This window comes from Panthera uncia (genome assembly GCF_023721935.1).
Source record: "Panthera uncia isolate 11264 chromosome A3 unlocalized genomic scaffold, Puncia_PCG_1.0 HiC_scaffold_11, whole genome shotgun sequence".
Lineage (NCBI taxonomy): Eukaryota > Metazoa > Chordata > Mammalia > Carnivora > Felidae > Panthera > Panthera uncia.
In genome coordinates, this window is record NW_026057578.1 from 52,786,949 (window position 1) to 52,807,342 (window position 20,394).

Sequence of the window (20,394 nt, forward strand, 5' to 3'; positions counted from 1 at the left end):
TACATTTCTACTTGTGTAATTGGCCAAATGAAGATCAAAGAACTTACAGAAGGTCATGGTCTCATGAAAGACTGAGGAAGAAGCTAAGAAAGTACCTACCTCCATGTCACCCCTGCCAGGAGGCCCCTCCAGGCTGTACTGGCCCAGAATGCTCCATCAATCTCCCCTCTCTGAGTGAGAGACCCCATGCGCCTCAGGTTTGCTTATCGGCCACCCTGTAGCTCCCTCTGCTGGTTGCTCTGCTGACAATGCAGTCTTGCTTCTCCCTCTTCTGTTAGGCTTGAGTCATGCCATGTAATTGTTTTTGAGAACAGTATAGCAGTTGTAAACACCTCCACTTTGAATGTGTTATTGCAAAGCAAACTGAACTGTTTTGGAAACATGGAACATTCTTTCCTAGAACTAAGAGATGATTTTTTTTTCAGCCATACATATAAACAATAATAATTTAGTAGTGAAATCAGCTCCCAGCAGTCCTGTGCAAACACACTACAGAGGAGAAATGTCTTAACAGTCCTAGCCCTGATGTGGGAAATCAGGGTCTGTGTGCTTGAAACTCAAATTCTGGGAAGGGTCTGGGGAAGTGGGAGGGTGTGGAGGGCTGTGTGTAGGAAGCAGGGCATATGGTACTTGGTGGTAATAGCTTAGGATTTGGCAGATCCTGATGCCTCATAAGGGGAGAAAGAAGATCCTGTAGTTATTTAACAGAAATTGATTATTTATTGAGTCCCCAACCCACCGAGGCCTGATGCTATGCTAGGCACTAGCGATGCAAAGATAAATAAGGCTGAGAGATAAACCTCAAGTCCTATGCAGTCTATTGGAGAAGACCAACTGGAACAGACATTTTCAGTATTGTGGTTAGAAGGACAGAGAGATATGCTTACTGATGGGGAAGAAATGACAGCAGAATCCTAACCCACCGTGAGGGCTGATGACTGGGTAGAGAGAGGTTAGCAAGGACTGCCCAAAGAGGGAAATCCAGGCTGAAGTCTAGGGTAAGAGGTAGGTGAGACACAGCATGAGAAGTGCTTGGCGGGGCGGGGGGTGGGGGGCACACAGAAGGGCACAGGGGTAGGGGAGATGGGGGAGGTGGGTGGCATGAGATCTACAGGGAGCACGAGGGGCTGGGAATGGGGAGAGACTTACACTGATAGGCAGGCAGGCCGCTTGCACATCATTCTCCAGAAATTAGATTTCACTTAATAATTGTAATAAAAGGTGCCACTTATAGGGTGTCTACTGCAAAGTCCTGTTCTAAATGCTCTTGTGTAAACTGTTGCAAAGCCAAGAAAAGGAATCTTCCTGTTTTATGGGGGCACCTACAGGCACAGTGGGTGGAGCCTGGACTCCATTAAACCCCACTCTGGGTCTCCAGAAAGTCTAGCTCTGACCCCTGGGTCCATGGGGCCCAGAGAGGAATTACGATCTTTGAAGCAGGGAAGTGATGGGTCAGCTTTGCATTTCAGAGAGAGTTCCAGAGCCTGGAGTGGAGGGCACAAAGGAAGTCACACTGCAGCAGTCCCAGGGAGAGGCGAGGCACACAGGGGTGGCGGAGTCTTGAGAGGGATGAATCATCTTTTTGGCAGGCCATTCCCTATAGACTGGAGGCTTTTGCTCCCTTGCTGTTTCAGATTTTGTTTTCTGGAGGAGTGCGGGAAGGGAGGAGGGGGATGTGGGGCCCAGTGCCCAAGGCAGGGCACTGACTTAGTGCTGGTACGCCTCCTGGCTGGCTGCTTCTTGAAGGGTTTTTTAATCTTCCTTAGTGAATGCATGTAGCCTGACCCTGTTCTCAAGGTCAACACGAAATGGCTCTACCCTGGAAATGCCTTCTCCAGAAATGAGGCTTTACTTTATTCCCCATGTGCTTGCTGTCTGATCCATTCCTTCTTTTCTAAATATGAATGGACAGCTTAGTTTTTCAAGAGCGTTATCAAGGAGATGCACAGCCAGGCATATGTTTACAAAACATGTCTGCGTGATAGACACGCTCTCAGCTCATCCTCCCCAAAACACTCCCCCCTCCCATCCTGATCCCACTGACAGCTTTAAGGAGGTTCCTAGTCCATCCATAGCAGCCTCCTGCACAAAAATTGGCCTTTTAACTCTTTAGACTCCTACCACTTCCAAAGGAATTAAGCTAGTTTATGTTTTTGTGCCCTGTGCCTTGTGTGGTCGCTTGAAGGCTTAACACACACCTCAGTGTAGGATACTGGCATTTAAAAGCTGTGACATTTTCAAGGGTGATACAGTTAATTTGGAATTTCTACCTAATTAATTTGAAAAGCACCCACTGCTTGGAAGCCTTGGCTTATTCACCTCTCCTTTAGACAGAGGCTGCGTCCAAGGGCAGCATGGTTTAGCAGGAGAACTAAGGTTCAGCAGCACTGGCCTCACACTTCTTGCCCTCATAGTGCCCTGATTACGTCTGTTCCTAAAGGTCACCCCACTGCCTGGAGCCTGCTCTCACTCTGCCTTGGGAGTGGGTTGCCCCAGATCAGCTGTTCACATCGTTGTGATGCGCTTACATTTGGGGTCCCAAGACCCCTTCAGGGGCTCATGAGGGGAAAACTTTTTATGAAAACACACAGGGGTCTTTTTAACCATTGACATTTGCACTGGTGGTGCAGAGGCAGCGGTAGGTAAAACTGCTGCTTAGTGTAAATGAAGGCAGTGGTGCCCAATTACTAGTTGTGATTTCTGCAGCCAAGCTCTGCAGGAGAAGAATAGAGTGGCAGTTTCACTTATGGGTGTCCTTGATGAAGCAGGAAAACATTTTAAAATGTTGGCTTTATTAAATATCAGCCTTTGAGTACACGCGTTTTCAAGACCAAGAAGGCAATGACGTGAAAACGCTTCTGCACACCAGCACATAGTGGAAAAGCCCTTGTGTGGCTGAGTAGTGAGCAGAACTAGCCACTTGTATCATGCGACACCATGTTTACTTGAAACAAATGACTGATAGACATACTTCATTCAGTCACTGGATATTTGGTAGATATTTTCTCAAAGAGGAATTGAGTGAGCCTGTCCCTTTTAGGAAAATAGCGGACAGTATTTTTTTTTTTTTTTTTGCCAGTAATAAAATTCCAGCTTTCAACCAGGAACTTATAACTGAACCCAAGTTCGTCTGCCCTATGTGCAGCAGCAAAGCCAATCACCGAGACATCAGGTATGCAGCAAGGAAAGGGTTCATTTATGCAGCCAAACCTGAAGAAGGGAGGATAAGCTTCAAATCTGCTTCCTCCAAGGGGGAGGGAATGAGTTTTTTACAATCATAGGGGTTGAGAATGCATACATATTGATGCAAAGTGCAAGGAAACTTAACAACTACTCATAAGGAAAGATAGCATGTTCATTGAGCAAACATTTATTGTAACATATACCCCATGTTCCCTTGAGGTGGAGACTTAACTCTGGAAGGAGGCAATTCAGCCCCTGATGTCAGGAGGTTATCTTCAGATGAGGAGAGGGGTTATGGGCTTGCTCTGAGAGCCAGTATAAACTGGAGGGGGTCTTGGGCTTGTAATCTCGAGTAAGGAATGCCGGGCTTTGCTTGTTCCTAGGCTGGAACCATATCAGTTGACCTTGAGTCCAGGCTTCTGCAGAAATAGCTAAGTGAGTTTGTTAGTGGGGTCTGAAAAGACACAGCAGCTGATTAGGGGGGGACAGTTCTCAGAAAAACAAGCTTTAAACTTTCTGCTAGTTTCAACCTCATTAACCCCATGAGGCACTCTTTCAAACTTAGAAGTGTCCCAGCCTTAAAAACTGATGAGATGCATGGTAATATTAACTGCTGTGACTTGGGGGGATACCTTATAATGATGTGCATCAATATTTGGAAGATCTGCATAACTTATTAAATTGGTAGTTCCAAATGACCGTTGCACAATGCTGCAAAATCATGCGTGGGTGAATCATCCATTTTAAGAGCAAGATGAACTATTTGAATGGATTTTAATGTAACAGAGCATGGCAAGTTCATTGATACGGTTTCACATTCCACATTAGGAAAGCTTTTTTAAGAAACTAGCACTTGTCAAGTTTTGATGAAGTATCAAAGAAGAATATTCTCAGTAATGTGGAAAGACTTTAAGTACTCCTTACATTTTCAAAGATATATCGGAGGGTTCATATACTTCAACTAAAGCAATATGTTGCAACAGAATGCAGAAGCAGTTAAGAGAAACCAACTGTCTTCTGAAAAGCCAGGCGTTAAATAGATTTGCAGACATTTAAACCAGTGCAAGTCCTCTATTTTTTGAATATGGTTATTTTTCATAAAAATATTTTATTTTAAAATAAATGAGTAAGTAAGGGTGCCTGGGTGGCTTGGTCGGTTAAGCATCTGACTCTGGATCTCAGCTCAGGTGTTGGTCTCAGGGTGGTCAGTTCAAGGCCCACCTTGGGCTCCATGCTGGGCATGAAGCCTACTTTAAGAAAATAATAATCAGTTAATTAATAAACATCTTTAAGTTTTCTTTTTTTTTAATTTTTTTTAACATTTATTTATTTTTGAGACAGAGAGAGACAGAGAATGAACAGGGGAGGGTCAGAGAGAGAGGGAGACACAGAATCTGAAACAGGCTCCAGGTTCTGAGCAGTCAGCACAGAGCCCGACGCGGGGCTCGAACTCACGGACTGCGAGATCGTGACCTGAGCCGAAGTGGGACACTTAACCGACTGAGCCACCCAGGCGCCCCAAAACATCTTTATTTTCTATTTTGCTTCCGAAGTAGGCATATATTGACAGATATAATCCAAATAAACAAAAGAACTTTGTGTTGTCAATAATTTTCAAGAGTGTAAGAGGGTTCTAAGACCAAAACGTGAGAACCACTGCTTTGGGTAATCAAATTTTTCTGACTCCAATAGCATTTGAATTTGTATGAGAAAATACTATCCAATAAAAATAAATAACCAAACAGCTCATTACAAATATATATATATATATATATATATATATATATATATATGAACAAGTGCTTATATTGTAAAGAAAATAGAAAGTGTTCAGGTTGTGAGGCATCATTTATTCAAAGCATGGATCACCTAGAATGTAAACATTGGCAAACCTCTTTATTTATTTCTTTAAGAACCAAGTAGTAAATATTTTAGTTTTTGTGAGCCGTGGGAGTCACTGTCACAACTCACCTCTGCCATTACAGACAATAGATAAACAAATGACTATGTCTGTGTTGTGATCCAGCTTTATTTACTAAAACAGGTGGTCACAGCTTGCTCCCCCCTACACCATTTCCCCTAAAAGAACACTGTAGAATTTTTTTAATGCTTATTTATTTATTTTTGAGAGAGAGAGAACGAGCTGGGGAGAGGCAGAGAAAGAGGGGAACAGAGGATCTGAAGTGGGCTCTGTGATAACAGCAGAGAGCTTGGCATGTGGCTCGAACTCACAAACCTCGAGATCATGAGCTGAGTTGAAGTCAGATGCTTAACCCCTTGAGCCACCCAAGGCTCCCCTTTAGAATTTTTTCAATTACGTAGTCAAGTACCCGTTATTCATTCTTTGTGTTCTGTTTAATTTTGGTGCTCAAAACTGGAATACAAATTCTTCTGAGTTCAGGGCCCGTCAAGAAAGGCACCTAAGATAACTGTGTTTTGCTTGTTTTTCTTTTTAATGTTTGTTTATTTTTGAGAGAGAGACAGAGTGCGAGCAGGGGAGGGGCAGAGAGAGGAAGGGAGACACAGAATCTGAAGCAGGCTCCAGGCTCTGAGCTGTCAGTACAGAGCCGGACACAGGGTTCAAATCCACAGGGTTCAAATCCACGTGAGATCATGACCTGAGCTGAAGTCAGATGCTTAACTGACTGAGACACCCAGGCGCCCCCTAAGGTAACGTTGTTTCAATGGTGGCATGTGTGCCCAGTCTCTGCTACTTAGGGAGTAGGAAAGTCTCTCCTAGGAAGACTGCTCAGGAGGGAGCAGCACACTCAAGGAGGTGGCCTGCTTTAAGGACTTGTGTGGGGTATGGTCACGGTAAACATAGGGCACGTCTACAGGCTCTTTGGTGAATCAGAAATACATAACCTTACCTCTCTCTCACGCAGACAGAGGCATTGTTGTTGCTCCAAGGTAAGCTTGAAATGTGCATAGAATTTTTGAAGCTAAAGGTAGCCCGTAGCGATTCCCTTATTGCTGATTAACTCTAGTTTCTGGGCAACACAGTAGCTGGCTTGGGAGATTTCAAGACATATGCATGCATCTAGACTGCTTTGTGGAAAGGGAACGTGTCCCCATTCCCATCTAGCCTACCTCTAGCTCTTCGTGTCCTCGTCAGCCTCCAGGATGTGGGAGGTGTGTTTTCACCCGGGGCCCCTGAGAACTTGAGGAAGTCTGTCAAGTTGAATGAAGAGAGACACAGATTTATGTTGTAGTCGAGGCTCGGTGAACCAAGGTGTGCCCTTAAAGAGTGTAAAGAGCCTCGGCAGCCAGTACCACTGGTGGTGTCTCCCGTCCTCCAGTCCTGTGGCAGTTGGTCATACCATTGCTGGAAATGCAGAATGCTCTCGATTGCTCTCATGTGGGCCTTCTGGGAATCAGCAGCAATTTGTAAAGCACAGAAATCAGCTGGTTTTCTTTCTTTCTTTCTTTCTTTCTTTCTTTCTTTCTTTCCTTCCTTCCTTCCTTCCTTCTTTCTTTCTTTCTTTCTTTCTTTCTTTTTCAACTTTTAAATTTCAATTCCAGTATGGTTAACGTACAGTGTTCTATAGGGCTGGTGTTCTTTTTAAGCACAAACCAGTACCCCAAGGTATAAAAGTTGCACTGAAGGCTGTGGCTCTCACTGTGTGGGAGATGTCCTTGTCCTGGCACAAGTGGCCTCTTTAGCGACACCATGAGCAGCCTTCGTGCTCTAAAGCAATAAGAGGCCACAAACAAGCAGCCTCTGTCTGCAGCCTTTGTCTGCTCCCATAGATTCCATCTTCGAAATACACTGGAATCTCTAAGAGAATGCCCGCATAAAGCATGCCCCCTTTAGAGAATATGAACACATAACAAGTATCTACATATATCTGAGATGACATTGGACCACATGTAATGGATTCATATATTCCCATGCTGATTTGTCCCCTAGCGAAGACCTCATTCGAAATAAACACTACAGACACTGAAAATGACATGTATGGGTATCTTAACTATATTGGTTGTTTCCAATTAGCTTCAGGTATTAAAAAATTTGCTTTAAAACTTTTTCTAAATTATGTTGATTCTACAGCAAAAAATAAAGTAACTTTGTCACTCATGTGTTCTTAGATTCTCATGATGCAGTTTTGAGATTTAACTCGGCACCTACACGTGGCTATGAGAAAGATGTTGGAAATAAAACCACCGTGCGCATCATTAATTCCCAGGTAAGATGGATGGAGTGTTTTCATGCATGTACATTTTATAGGTAAATAGTTTAACTGGGTGAATGAAGAGAAATTACCCAGTTGTACATGACCATGGTCTTGCTTATTTGTAGGTTCTTGTAATCATAAAAGAATTGATGAGAAAAAATGCAGATAAATAGGCATTTATGTGTGACATGACTAGGAAGAAATGAGTAAATAAGATTAAAAGGAAAAATCAGAGAAGATATAGAAACATGTATTGGGGCGCCTGGGTGGCTCAGTCGGTTGAGCGTCCGACTTCGGCTCAGGTCACTATCTCACAGTCCGCGAGTTCGAGCCCCGCGTTGGGCTCTGGGCTGATGGCTCAGAGCCTGGAGCCTGCTTCCGATTCTGTGTTTCCCTCTCTCTCTGCCCCTCCCCCATTCATGCTGTGTCTCTCTCCATCTCAAAAATAAAATAAAACGTTAAAAAAAAAAGAAAAAAAAAAAGAAACATGTATGGATATCCATATATGCATATGTATGTGTATATATATATAATCATAGTCTTAGTGTGTTGTATATTACAGATGGAGCAAAGGACAGTTAAATTTAGAAAAAAATCATGGTGGTGTGAAAGGCAAGGGATGAAGGGGAGAAAAAGCAAAGGCTACAAAATCCAAGGGTCAGTAGGGTGACTTGGAAACTTTAGTCCATTATCTGAAAATTTTAAAAATGAAATTGTTGAAAATGGAAGTATTTCTCTTTTTGGTGTTCTTCATACAAATGTTTTCCAAATTCAAAGCAAAATTATTCTCAAAACCATGGCAGTTTCTAGAGTTTCAAACTATATAGAAAGAACATGAGGTGATGGATGATTTATGACAAGTTGCTTGCAGAAGAAAAGATTAGCTTTCTGCCTGGGACCCTGAGCCAGGCAGCCTGCAGCAAGGGAAAAAACAATCGCCATGTTTCCTTGCTTCATAGACAGCATGGATTGTAAGAGTCGCCATTCATTTATTAACACTTCCAGCTTTTTAGCTAATCATCCCCACAAATTAAAATACATGCCACCTGTAAAATATGTCCTGACTTGAGAAATCTGTATGAAGAAAGAGAGTGCATCTTAAAAACTGTGAAAAGTTGCACCTCAACACTGAGGAAAACCAAATTTTTTTTTTCTCCTCCAAAACTGTAGTTTAAAAAAGACGATTGGCAGGTGAGATCGAAGGACTCCTCTAGGACCACAGAGGGAGGAAGTCACATGTGGGCTGTCACCAGTCTGCTGGCTGTCCCTGTTCCATTTGTCCTGAGGCTGGCACTCTGAAGGTGCCTTAATAACGTGGGTCATTCATATCTGTGCCTCCTTCTCCAGTTGTCTGTGAAGGCAATTAGAGAGGAGGTCGGGGGTGGCAAATTAGCTAAGGCATCGCATCTTTCAGGAGCTGATTCAATACCACTGGCTATGGGTATAATGCTGATGAAAATGTAAGAACTCGTAAATTTTATTTTATTTTGTTTTTTAAATTTTTTTAATGTTTATTTATATTTGAGAGAGAGAGAGAGACAGAACAAGAATGGGGGAGGGGCAGAGAGACAGAGGGAGACACAGAATCCCAGGGAGACTCCAGGCTTTGGGCTGTGAACACAGAGCCCGACTGGGAACTGGAACTCATGAACCATGAGATCATGCCCTGAGCTGAAGTCAAGACGGGTAACTGACAGAGCCACCCACGCACCCCTCCTAAATTTTATTTTTAACCCTAGTTTCCCCAGACATTTCTTCAGGTTCATTAGCGTGCAATGCCTGCCTCTCTCACTCCCCCAGAGGAAAATAGTAAAGTCTGAGTAACTTTGTTTTTCTTGCTCTGATTCATTTTTTTAAACTTTCCTCTTTTTAAAAATATAATTTTGAAGAGCCACTCGCTTTGAAATGATTTCTGTATGTATTTGCAGATTCTGACCAACCCCAATCATCACTTCATTGACAGTTCATTGTATAAAAACGTCATTTTGGTGGCCTGGGACCCTGCTCCTTACTCTGCAAATCTTAACCTGGTAAGTGTTCCCTTTGGTGCCCTTACCCTACTGATCAGACAGTGCCTTTGACTGATTAATAATGGGAGCAAGTCAAGGATTAAGCTTTCACAGAATGAAACCAGTCATGGGCACTACTGAAATACATGGGCGTTCATACCATTTTGATACCCAGTTCCAGTAGCGTACTTGGTGAACGTGACCTATCTAATGAAAAAAGGGCTTTTGCTCTGGAAGATTTAAAAACAAAAACAAATCACAGTGCCCTAAATGTTCAGAAATTCCTAGTTACACTGGAAGTTGAGCCAAGTAAACTCAGAGTTTTCCATTGTGATAGGGTTACATCACCTTCCACGTAGTTACGAGACCTTCTGAAATAAATTCAAAGTGCTTGATAAGAGAATCTAAACTTTGTGAATCAACAGCTCACTGCCCTTTAAGTGGAACCTGTTACAGACTTTTCTTGAGTGTGCAACTCTGGCTTTTTCCTCTAAACCTTTCTTACCTTATGTGATATAGTGTAAACAAGATTACTGCTAGCCATCAAAATATAAGCAAGTTACATTCATGGCATTCTGGCAAATCATTGCCTATCTAAACAAGCAGCTAGTTACTTCTGGTGAGAACTTGGATGAAAAGCCGATGCACTTGTCTTTTAAGGAGGGCTGGGAAAGAAGTGTGATAGTTTTAGCCTCATGAAAGATAATGTCTGCTGTGCCACTGAGCGTCTTTCAACTTGTTCTGTCATGACCCAAAAGAATGCATCCTTCTTAAGATGATGGAAATGAGGGAACAGGCCTTGGCTTTACCAAGAGGACTTCCCAAGAGAACAGCGGCCCAAGGTCAGATGAGTCTTTCTGGGGCTATTGTGTCACTGTTCATCTTGAGACCAAGGCCGGACATTTAACTAGCATGATTCCTAACTGGTTCTTTTTAAAAAAATTTTTTTAAATTGTACTTAAATCCAAGTTAGTTAACATATAGTGTAGTAATGATTTCAGGAGTAAAAGACCCAACAAGTGCCCTCCTTAATGCCCCTCACCCACTTAGCCCCTCCCCCCACCATCACCCCTCTGGCAACCCTCAGTTTGTTCTCTGCATTTGAGTCTTTTATGGTTTGCTTCCCTCTCTCTTTTAATCCTAACTGGTTCTTAACCAGGAGCGCAAACCAGAATCACCTGGAGAGTATTTTTTCAAATGTATCTGTCAGAGCCCCATTTCCTGACATACCACTTACAGCCCCAGTGTGTAGTTTCTGAGAAAGCTCTCTGGCTGATTTTCACAGGTACCGTCTACTGAGAATCCGGCACGAAATGCATGTTGGAACTCTTCAGCTTCCTTTCCAGTCTGAAGTTCTCTGGTTTTAAGTTCTGACAGCTTTCTCACTATCTGTGGACAGACTGAGAGCTCTAGCTATTGGACCTTATTTCTTCCTCCTTGGGAAGCATCCAAGCCCAGGGCACAGAGCTGTCCAACCCGATGGAGGGGACAGCAACAGTGCTGAAACCCAGGCAACCGGGCTGCTTTCTGGGTGGCCTGTGTTCTGGGGAGCAGGAGGAGGGGTGAAGAAACTGAGGCCCATACTCCTCTTGTTTCCCTTCTGCTGCCTCTTGGCTTGGGGGCAAAGTTTACAAAAGATGATTGGCCCCAGTCCTTCTCAAAATTGTTAAAGCCACAGAACCCATTCAACCATGGAATATTACTTGGGATCTCAGTGCGTATCTACTGTTTCCCGAAGGTGTCTGTTTGAAGAGATAACAGGGCCCTCAGAGCCTTATGAACTAAGTCTCTCCCCCACATACCTCCAAATCCCATTTTTTCATGGTGGCACCTCAGATGTTCTGAAGACATTTAAAAGTAAACCTAGGGGCGCCTGGGTGGCTCAGTTGGTTGGGCGACTAACTTCACTCAGGTCATGATCTCACAGATTGTGAGTTCGAGCCCCATGTCTGGCTCTGTGCCCTCCTCCCTCAGAGCCCCATGTCTGGCTCTGAGCCTGGAGCCTGTTTCGGATTCTGTGTCTCCCTCTCTCTCTGCCCCTCTCCCGCTCACGTTCTGTCTCTCTTTCCTTCAAAAATAAACATTAAAAAAATTTTTTTAAGTAAATCAACCTTATTGTACATTTTTTCATACAGTAACATGTACAGTCAGTGGAAGGATACATGTTGATGAGTATTAGCAAATATATATAGTCATGTATCCACCACCGCAGGTAAGAAATGGAATATTTTCAGCACTCCCAAGAGTTCCTTGTGCCCCACCTATCGGTCTTCCCAGCACTGCCCCAGACCTAGGCAATAACTGATATGCTTTCTGTCACTGTGTATTACATATGAAAAATATGTTTTGAAATACACTGATTGAAGCCCCAGGGTCAGCACATTATAGCCGTGGACCAAATCTGGCCCCATTTTGTAAATAAAGTTGTATTGGAAACACCGCCATGCTCATTCATGATGTATCTTCTGTGACTTTCTCAGTACAATAGAAGCATCGACTAGTTGCAAAAGAGACTGTCTGGCCCACAAAGCCTCAAGGGTTTACTACCTGGCCCTTTACAGAGAAGTCTGGGGCCCCTGCCCTAGCTCATCTCCCATATTTCACTAAAGAACAAATCCTTGTCCCTCAGGGCTGGGACCCTATCTCTTTTTGTTCTGGTTCCCTCATCCATGAGGCAGTGCCTGTACTTCACCTCCTTCTCCCCGGCCCTTAGCCTCTAAATAGTCTCCAACCCCACCTCCGTGCTGACCTGTTTCCTTTTCACAGTGTGGTTCTCTGTACTTGATTGTGTTGATTTTTTTTTTTTCTTAGTGGTACAAGAAACCAGATTACAACCTGTTCACTCCATATGTTCAGCACCGGCAGAGAAACCCAAATCAGCCATTTTACATTCTTCATCCTAAATTTATATGGCAGCTTTGGGACATTATTCAGGAGAACACCAAGGAGAAGATTCAGCCCAACCCACCATCTTCTGGCTTCATTGGTAGGTATATATAAAAATGGATGATCAGGCAGGCACTCAGGGTTAGGGTTAGGCTTAGTATTTAGCAAATGTACAGTTATGTTATTTAATCAGAACAATTAAAAGTTGGTTTTAGAGGAAGCATAGATAAGCTGAAGATAGTAGAAACACTCTGTTTTTTCCAGTTTTCTATTGGTACGTGATAACTGCCCCCAGAATTGCAAGGTGTACAGCAAAAACTGTTTTATTTTCTGTCGGTTTTGTGGGTCAGGACAGGCTTGGCTGGGTTATTCTTCTGTTCCACAGGCTTCAGTGGGAATCACTTCATGGTATTCACCTGCTTCATGGGATGGCTACAACTCCCGTGGTTGGCCCCTGTGGCGCGGATGGCTGGGAGGGCGGGCTCAGCCAGGACTATTGACTTTGTGCCTGCACGTGGTCTCTTGCATGGTGGTCTCAGGGTACTCGGGCTTCTTACATGGGAGCTCATGGCCCCTGGCAAGTGTGCCAAAAGGCAGGAAATAGAAGCTGCCTGTTTCTTAAGGTTGAGGCCTAGAGACCTGCACAATGTCACTTGCACTCTTCTGCGGGTCAGAGTAGTCAAGGCCCCACTGGATTCAAGGGGGAAGACACACAGACCCCACCTGGGTCATCTGTGATCCACTAGCCACTCACCCATTCACATTGTTTACGTGATACCAGATTGAGGAGCTGAATTTGTGACCGTAGGATAGTGTCATGTGCTGCAAGATAGCAAGTGCAGGCTTTGTTGAGACTAATTCTAAGACCTTGTACAGCTCTTGCTGCCAGAGTCCACTAGCTCTAATCTAAAAAATGAATTTTTTTCATATAACAGGATCATCACACTTAGCTTATTTTATATATATATATATATATATATATATATATATATATATATATATATTGCAGCCAGGCTTTGATCCTCCAAAATTTGTGGTTTTACTCTACCTCTTTACCCATGATTCAGCTAATCATCCCATTATCTCTTTGATTTTACCCGAGTAGGGTAATATTAAGGAATATCCTCGATCCCCTTGGCAATATGAAAGCTGTAGTGGAACCAAAGGATGTTAGTTGTGTCCACAAAAAACTGTGATGTTCTCCCCGCCTAATTTCAAGGAATTAGCCACCCTGCGTCTTAATTTGGGCTGCAGATTGGGTCCCTCTGAATAAAGGAGAGATAGCACTGTTTTCGTTATGGATACGGGACACACAAGTATCTGAATGGAGGCCTGTGGATTTTGGAGTGAGTTTCTGGTATTGCAATAATGTGAACTATTTTACCTAGAGTTCAAGACAGAATTTACGATATGACTCTGTAGATTAGCTGCCTTAAGTATAGCTAACCCCCTTTTAAAGTCATACCTTTGACACTCTGTGTCCAAATCAGTTTTTTGAAATCGTAGTGTCTTTATCTTTTGCACAGTTTCGTGGGATCCTGTTGCTTTAGGAAAGAAAGTATAATCCAGTTTGTCAGCAAAGGGTAAGTAGGAGAGCATAATGCTTAGACAGTGTAACGGGATGTGGCGGAAGTTTAATAAAATCATTTTCATATTGTTGCCTTCTCACGAATTCATGGGGCTTCTACTTGCTTGGAGCAGAAGTTTTAGAGCACAGTGGGGGCTGTCAGATATACTTACAGCAATGTGCAGTTGAAAGACTCACATAGTCATAGCTGGAGAGAAATATTTTCCCATGTGTTTTTGTTGGAAGGAATCCTGCCACACATGGCCAGCTTCCTTTCATAGCTATTTACTGAGAATTTGGAGTTTTCAGAGGCTGATACTTGCCTTAGAGGCTGCTTTTACACGAATATGGAGGAATGCAGTTTGACGTCATTGCAGGAGTGGAGGCTGGGTCTGGCAGGTTAAGTGTAAATTCTTCTCTGCCCTTTACCAGCTTTTTGATCATGGGCATGTCACTTACCCCCGTGAGCCTTAAATATGCTCATATGAGAAATGAGACTCATAAAATCTTTCTAAAGATGAGTTGGTGTGCCGATGGGCAATGGTTCCTGTTTTCTACCACTGTCCTGCCCAGAGTGACAACTATTAGCCACATGTGGCCATGCAAATTTAAATTAATTAGGATTAAAGGAGAGAAAAGCTTCAGTTCCTCTTGCACTTGCCTTATTTCAGGTTCTTAGTATCCACGTGCACTGCCGGCCACTGTCTTGACAGTGCAGGAGAACATCTCCATCATCACACAAAGTTGCATAGGACAGTGCTGTTAAGTTTTGCTAATCACAGAAGAATGAAAAAAGAGCAAGCAGATAAGGAAGCCTTAAGTTCCCAGTGGGCGGGCTGTGCTCTGTGACTGGGGATACAGATGTCACAGAAGACATGGCCTGCCTTCCCTGGCCAGATTTAAGAGTGAGCTCTCACTAAGGATGGACGGGAGATGCAGTCTGGGTGGGCTGTGCCGAGCAGAGCCCCAGTCGCCCTCTGAATACTCTGCTGATTTTGCAATCTGTCTGCCTCCTCTTTGATCCTGCTCAGAAATATGCTGAGAGCCAGAGTCTGTCTTATAACTTATCTGATGTTCCTAAATATTAGCAGAATAATGTCGCTCACATCTCAATCTGTCGGCCATAAGAATTTCTAAAAATCAATGAGTTATTTTCTGTTATTGAGAAGTGTTCTCCAAATACGTTCTAAGGTCACATAGAAAAAAAAAAAAAAACAACTATTGACTTCTTGTCTCACCACCTCATCATGTCCAGACACTAACCTCTCATGTTCATTACTGGACAAAAAGAACCCATTGCAGACCTGGTCGGTGAGATCAGGATGTTTCTGTGTGCACAGCACTGGGCTCTGCCCAGGTACAGCGGTCAGCAGGATGCTTTCTATCAGAGGAGAGCAATATTCTGACGCCCTGGTTTTCCTCATTAGCGCAAGGCTCCACCTGTGGGGAAGATATTGCAGGTGAAGCAAGATGAGGCCCTTTGCTTTATGGATGTGCTCTTCTGGAAAGGAAAATGGTGTCACATTTAATTACTGATGTTTCTAAACCCGCTGCATACGTTTTCCTTATACGTGTTTATGAATCTGCACGTGTGAAATAGAGGGACTCTAAAAGTTGACTGTTTTGAACACAAAAGACATGTCTTTCTATGGAAATAAATGGTAGTTAGATTCCCAGGGGAACACACCTTGAACCCTTTAAATGTCATGTCATTGGTGGTATTAGGAGACTTGTTCCTGGTGCCTGAATTCATCATACAGGAGGAAGGTGGAGAAAATGGAAGGGGAAAGTCATCCAATAAGTAGGTATTAATTAAGCCCCTCTATGTGCCAAGCATGATGCTGAGCCCAGGCTCAGCCCAGTGGTGAGGAAACCAGGCAAAGAACTCATGGTGCACCAAGTGACAGACATTACATAGGTGTGCCTTCCCTAAATAAAATAAAATTACAAACTGGGCAATGAAGGAAGAGAGCAGGATGCATCAAGGTCTGGGAAGTGTGTGCTTTTCCCATTGTGTTCCTGCTCTTAGCCTAGCGCATAGGAGGTACAAGAAGTAATTATTTGGAGAATGAATGTTTTAGCTTAGAACTTGAGAAGTTCTCAAGTTTAACATGTGTCAGAATCACCCAGAGAGGGCTTATGTATTAGATATCTAATGATGTGAGGCAAATTACCCCAAAACTTAGCTACTGGACAGAACAATAAGCATTTGTTATCTTGTACAGTTTCTGTGGTCAGTATTGTAGGAGCAGATTGGCTGGCCGGCTCACCTTGGTATCTTTCATGAGATTGCATTGAGCTGTCTGGACTTGGCTTGGCTGATCTGTTTTCTGGATGGTTCACTCACAAGATGGCTGTTGACTGGAGGCCTCAGTTCCTTACCACACCTCTCTATAGGTCTACTTGAATGCTCTCACAACATGGCAGCCGGCTTCCCTATAGCAGGCAATCCAAGGGAGAGAGCAAGAAGGAGGTCTCAGTACTTTTTATGGTGTCATAAACTATCTATCCCCTTGGCTACATTCTATTTGTTACACAAGTCAGTCCCATTGTTGTGGGATGGAACTACCCAAAGATGGGGATACCAGGTAGGGATCATTGGGGGCCATGCTGGAGGCTGGCTACCATACCTTTCTAAAACACAGACAAGTGGGCCCACCCCTAGAGTTTCTGGGAAGGTGGAAGGGGCAAGAATTTGCATTTCTAACAGGTTTTTAAGTGATGCTTCTGCTGTGGTCCTTGTTCTGTACTTTGAGAACCATCCTTCTGGCATTTTAGAATCCTGAAGTTAGAAGGAAATTCAGAAATCAAGTCTGTGGGTCCTGTATTGATAGACATGCCATCAAGGTGATAAGCATTTAGCTCAGCAGGAGAACACAGGATGCTACCAATAATACATTATTCCTTTGTTTCTTTGAAGACATAGCTAAAAAATTTACTCTTATCATTACTGATGGACTTCTTTCATGCCTTGAAAACTTGTGAAATGATATACGTAACAGCTACCTGTCAATGTCCTTCTTAAAAGTAGATTTTTGTTCGTTTGGTTGGTTGGTTTATCATCTTGGGACCCAGATTCTCAGATGTACTGATTAGTCAGGTATAAGTTCGGGCACCAATAAGCAACGTCCCAACTCTCATTGATTTCAGGAAACCGCCCTCAGTAATATTCAGGCAGATAGTTCAGCCAACATCTCCCATTCCAGAAGCATTTGTACCTTCATTAGCAACCCCTAGTCCTGCACCAGCAGTCTCCTTGATGGCACACAAATCATGTGGGCTTGCCTGGTAGATAGGAGCTGTGGTAGGTATATGAGTGTTCTTCTGGGTTATAACAATATATTATGATAAAATTATATGAATACAGTCTTTCTCTCAAACTGGTATTGCAATGTGCTTACCCTTCTTCTGATGGTGTGAGGTGATAAAATGCCCATTTGATGAGATGACATAAGGTGAATGACATGGGCATTGGGATGTGGCATTTGGCCACCACTGAGCTTCTGATGACCTATCAGAAGGAGAATCATCTGCTTTCTGACTGCAGGTGACCGTGGGTAACTGAACCTACAGATAAGGGGAAAACTACCATGTTGAAGGGAAGAAGGGTCTAGAAGTAACTTCTGTCCACTGCACCATTCTGAATGTTCCTTAGAACAGGGTTGGAAATATTGCTGCATCAATGTCAACTCTGATCACAATACCCAAATAGGCACTGTACTTTTTCCTGGGTTCTGTGGGATCTGTGTATTATCAGCTCCTATGGAGAAGTTTCCTTTTGGGCAAGATGTCCTAGTAACATCAGATTCAGGCACAAATATTTAACTTGCATCTGAATAAATTCTTCTTGTTCTGTTTACAGTAATAGGAACTGCCTTTTCTGATTATAAAGAAAGAGCAGGGAGTTGTAGGATTTAAGGAACACATTGACCTACCATTGAAGAAAACAAACTCTGAGAGCCTCTTCACTGGAAAAACATTCCAGAAGTTTCTCTTTAATTTTTTTTTTTATATTTATTTATTTTTGAGAGACGGAGCACGAGCAGGGGAGGGGTGGAGAAGGAGACACAGGTCTGAACTGTCAGCACAGGGCCTGAATCAGGGCTCGAACCCATGAAACATGACATCACTACCTGAGCCAAGGTTGGACGCTTAACCAACTGAGCCACCCAGGCGCCCCCAAAACATTCCAGAAGTTTCTAATTCACATACATAAAGGACTTATCAAAGCTAATAACTTCAGTTTGCTTTCTTTGTAATAAAACTGACTTAAAGAACATATGTGAACAATTTTTATAATATTGACAAAATGTAAATGCATACTAATATCAAGTGAATTAAACTATACTTTCATTACAAGCTTTAATATTACTAAGATACTTATTAAAGATTTAATATCTATAATGTGTACTGAAGGTGGTCCTCTCAGATTTCTAAATGAACATTTTTGAACTATGTTTTCCCCCTTTTTTTTAAAACAATCGAACCCATGTTATTACCAAACTACTCTACCAAACAAAATATTTTGAAGAATCACTCCTAAAGAGATGAATATCCACTGCAATTAAACATGAAACCTAATTCAAAGTTGTATGTTGATTAGTGATAATTGTCTCTCAAAATATTTTTTAAATTTTTTTTAATTTATTATTTATTTTTAAGAGAGAGAGAGAGAGAGACAGAGTGCAAGCGGGGGAAGGGCAGAGAGAGAGGGAGACACAGAATCCGAAACAGGCTCCAGGCTCTGAGCTGTCAGCACAGAGCCCGATGTGGGGCTAGAACTCACAAACCATGAGGTCATGACCTGAGCCGAAGCCAGACGCTCAACCGACTGAGCCATCCAGGTGCCCCTATCTTTCAAAATATTGTAATATAACTGTGCGAATATATTCTGACTTTTGTTAACAAGGTCATTATGTGAAAATTAATGAAAACCTGACTTTTTAAGAGAGCTCATTATTAACATATGTAAGTCGAAGGAGATTTAGAGATTATTTATCCCAACATAGATACTGGTCCAAAGCTTTGACCAAACCTTAAGGGAGAGACTGATTCTGTTGCTTTGTAAGATTTTTCTTTGTAACATTTTTTTTTAGTTTAAATAATTAAAACATGGTTTAATTGTTATTAGAATAGCTAGTTGTATTAATAAAGTAAATAAGTACATTCAGAAAAAGTCAGGAGAATATTTCTAAAAATTAACTTCAAATAATAAATAATAAAAATAAGATTTTTCAAGAATAAGAATAATGTCTATTTCATTATTTTTTTTTAACTTCTTGGTTTCTTTTTTTTTTTTTAATTATTTTTTTAACTTACATCCAAATTAGTTAGCATATAGTGCAATGGTGGTTTCAGGAGTAGATTCCTTAATGCCCCTTACCCATTTAGCCCATCACCCCTCCCACAACCCCTCCGGTAACCCTCTGTTTGTTCTCCATATTTAAGAATCTCTTATGTTTTGTCCCCTTCCCTGTTTTTATATTATTTTTGCTTCCCTTCCCTTATGTTCATCTGTTTTGTCTCTTAAAGTCCTCATATGAGTGAAGTCATATGATATTTGTCTTTTTCTGACTGATTAACTTCGCTTAGCGTAATACCCTCCAGTTCCATCCACATAGTTGCAAAGGGCAAGATTTCGTTCTTTTTGATTGCCAAGTAATATTCCATTGTGTGTATATGTGTGTGTGTGTGTGTGTGTGTGTGTGTGTGTGTATACATATATACATATATACCACATCTTCTTTATCCATTCATCTATCAATGGACATTTGGGCTCTTTCCATACTTTGGCTATTGTTGATAGTGCTGCTATAAACATGGGGGTGCATGTGTCCCTTCGAAACAGCACACCTGTATCCCTTGGATAAATGCCTAGTAGTGCAGTTGCTGGGTCATAGGGTAGTTCTATTTTTAGTTTTTTGAGGAACCTCCACACCGTTTTCCAGAGTGGCTGCACCAGCTTGCATTGCCACCAACAATGCAAAAGAGATCCTCTTTCTCCGCATCCTCGCCAACACCTGTTGTTGCCTGAGTTGTTAATGTTAGCCATTCTGACAGGTGTAAGGTGGTATCTCATTGTGGTTTTGATTTGTATTTCCCTGATGATGAGTGCTGTTGAGCATTCTTTCATGTGTCAGTTGGCCGTCTGGATGTCTTCTTTGGAGAAGTGTCTATTCATGTCTTTTGCCCATTTCTTCACTGGATGATTTGTTTTTTGGGTGTTGAGTTTGATAAGTTCTTTATAGATTTTGGATACTAACCCTTTATCTGATATGTCATTTGCAAATATCTTCTCCCATTCTGTCGGCTGCCTTTTAGTTTTGCTGATTGTTTCCTTCACTGTGCAGAAGCTTTTTATTTTGATGAGGTCCCAGTAGTTCATTTTTGCTTTTGTTTCCTTTGCCTCTGGAGACATGTTGAGTAAGAAGCTGCTGCAGCCAAGATCAAGGAGATTTTTGTCTGCTTTCTCCTCAGGAATTTGATGACTTTCTGTCTTATGTTTAGGTCTTTCATCCATTTTGAGTTTATTTTTGTGTATGGTGTAAGAAAATGGTCCAGGTTCATTCTTCTG

General features: G+C 42.4%; 1 protein-coding gene across 1 annotated transcript in view; it reads left to right on the forward strand.

The window, feature by feature from the left end:
• ST6GAL2 (ST6 beta-galactoside alpha-2,6-sialyltransferase 2) overlaps positions 1-20,394 on the forward strand; it is a 70,110-nt gene that overhangs the window by 43,739 nt on the left and 5,977 nt on the right. Inside the window, exons 3-5 of the mRNA XM_049651235.1 lie at positions 7,273-7,370; positions 9,287-9,388; positions 12,179-12,353. Of these exons, the coding sequence (XP_049507192.1) occupies positions 7,273-7,370; positions 9,287-9,388; positions 12,179-12,353 (375 nt within the window). The remainder of the gene's footprint in view (positions 1-7,272; positions 7,371-9,286; positions 9,389-12,178; positions 12,354-20,394) is intronic.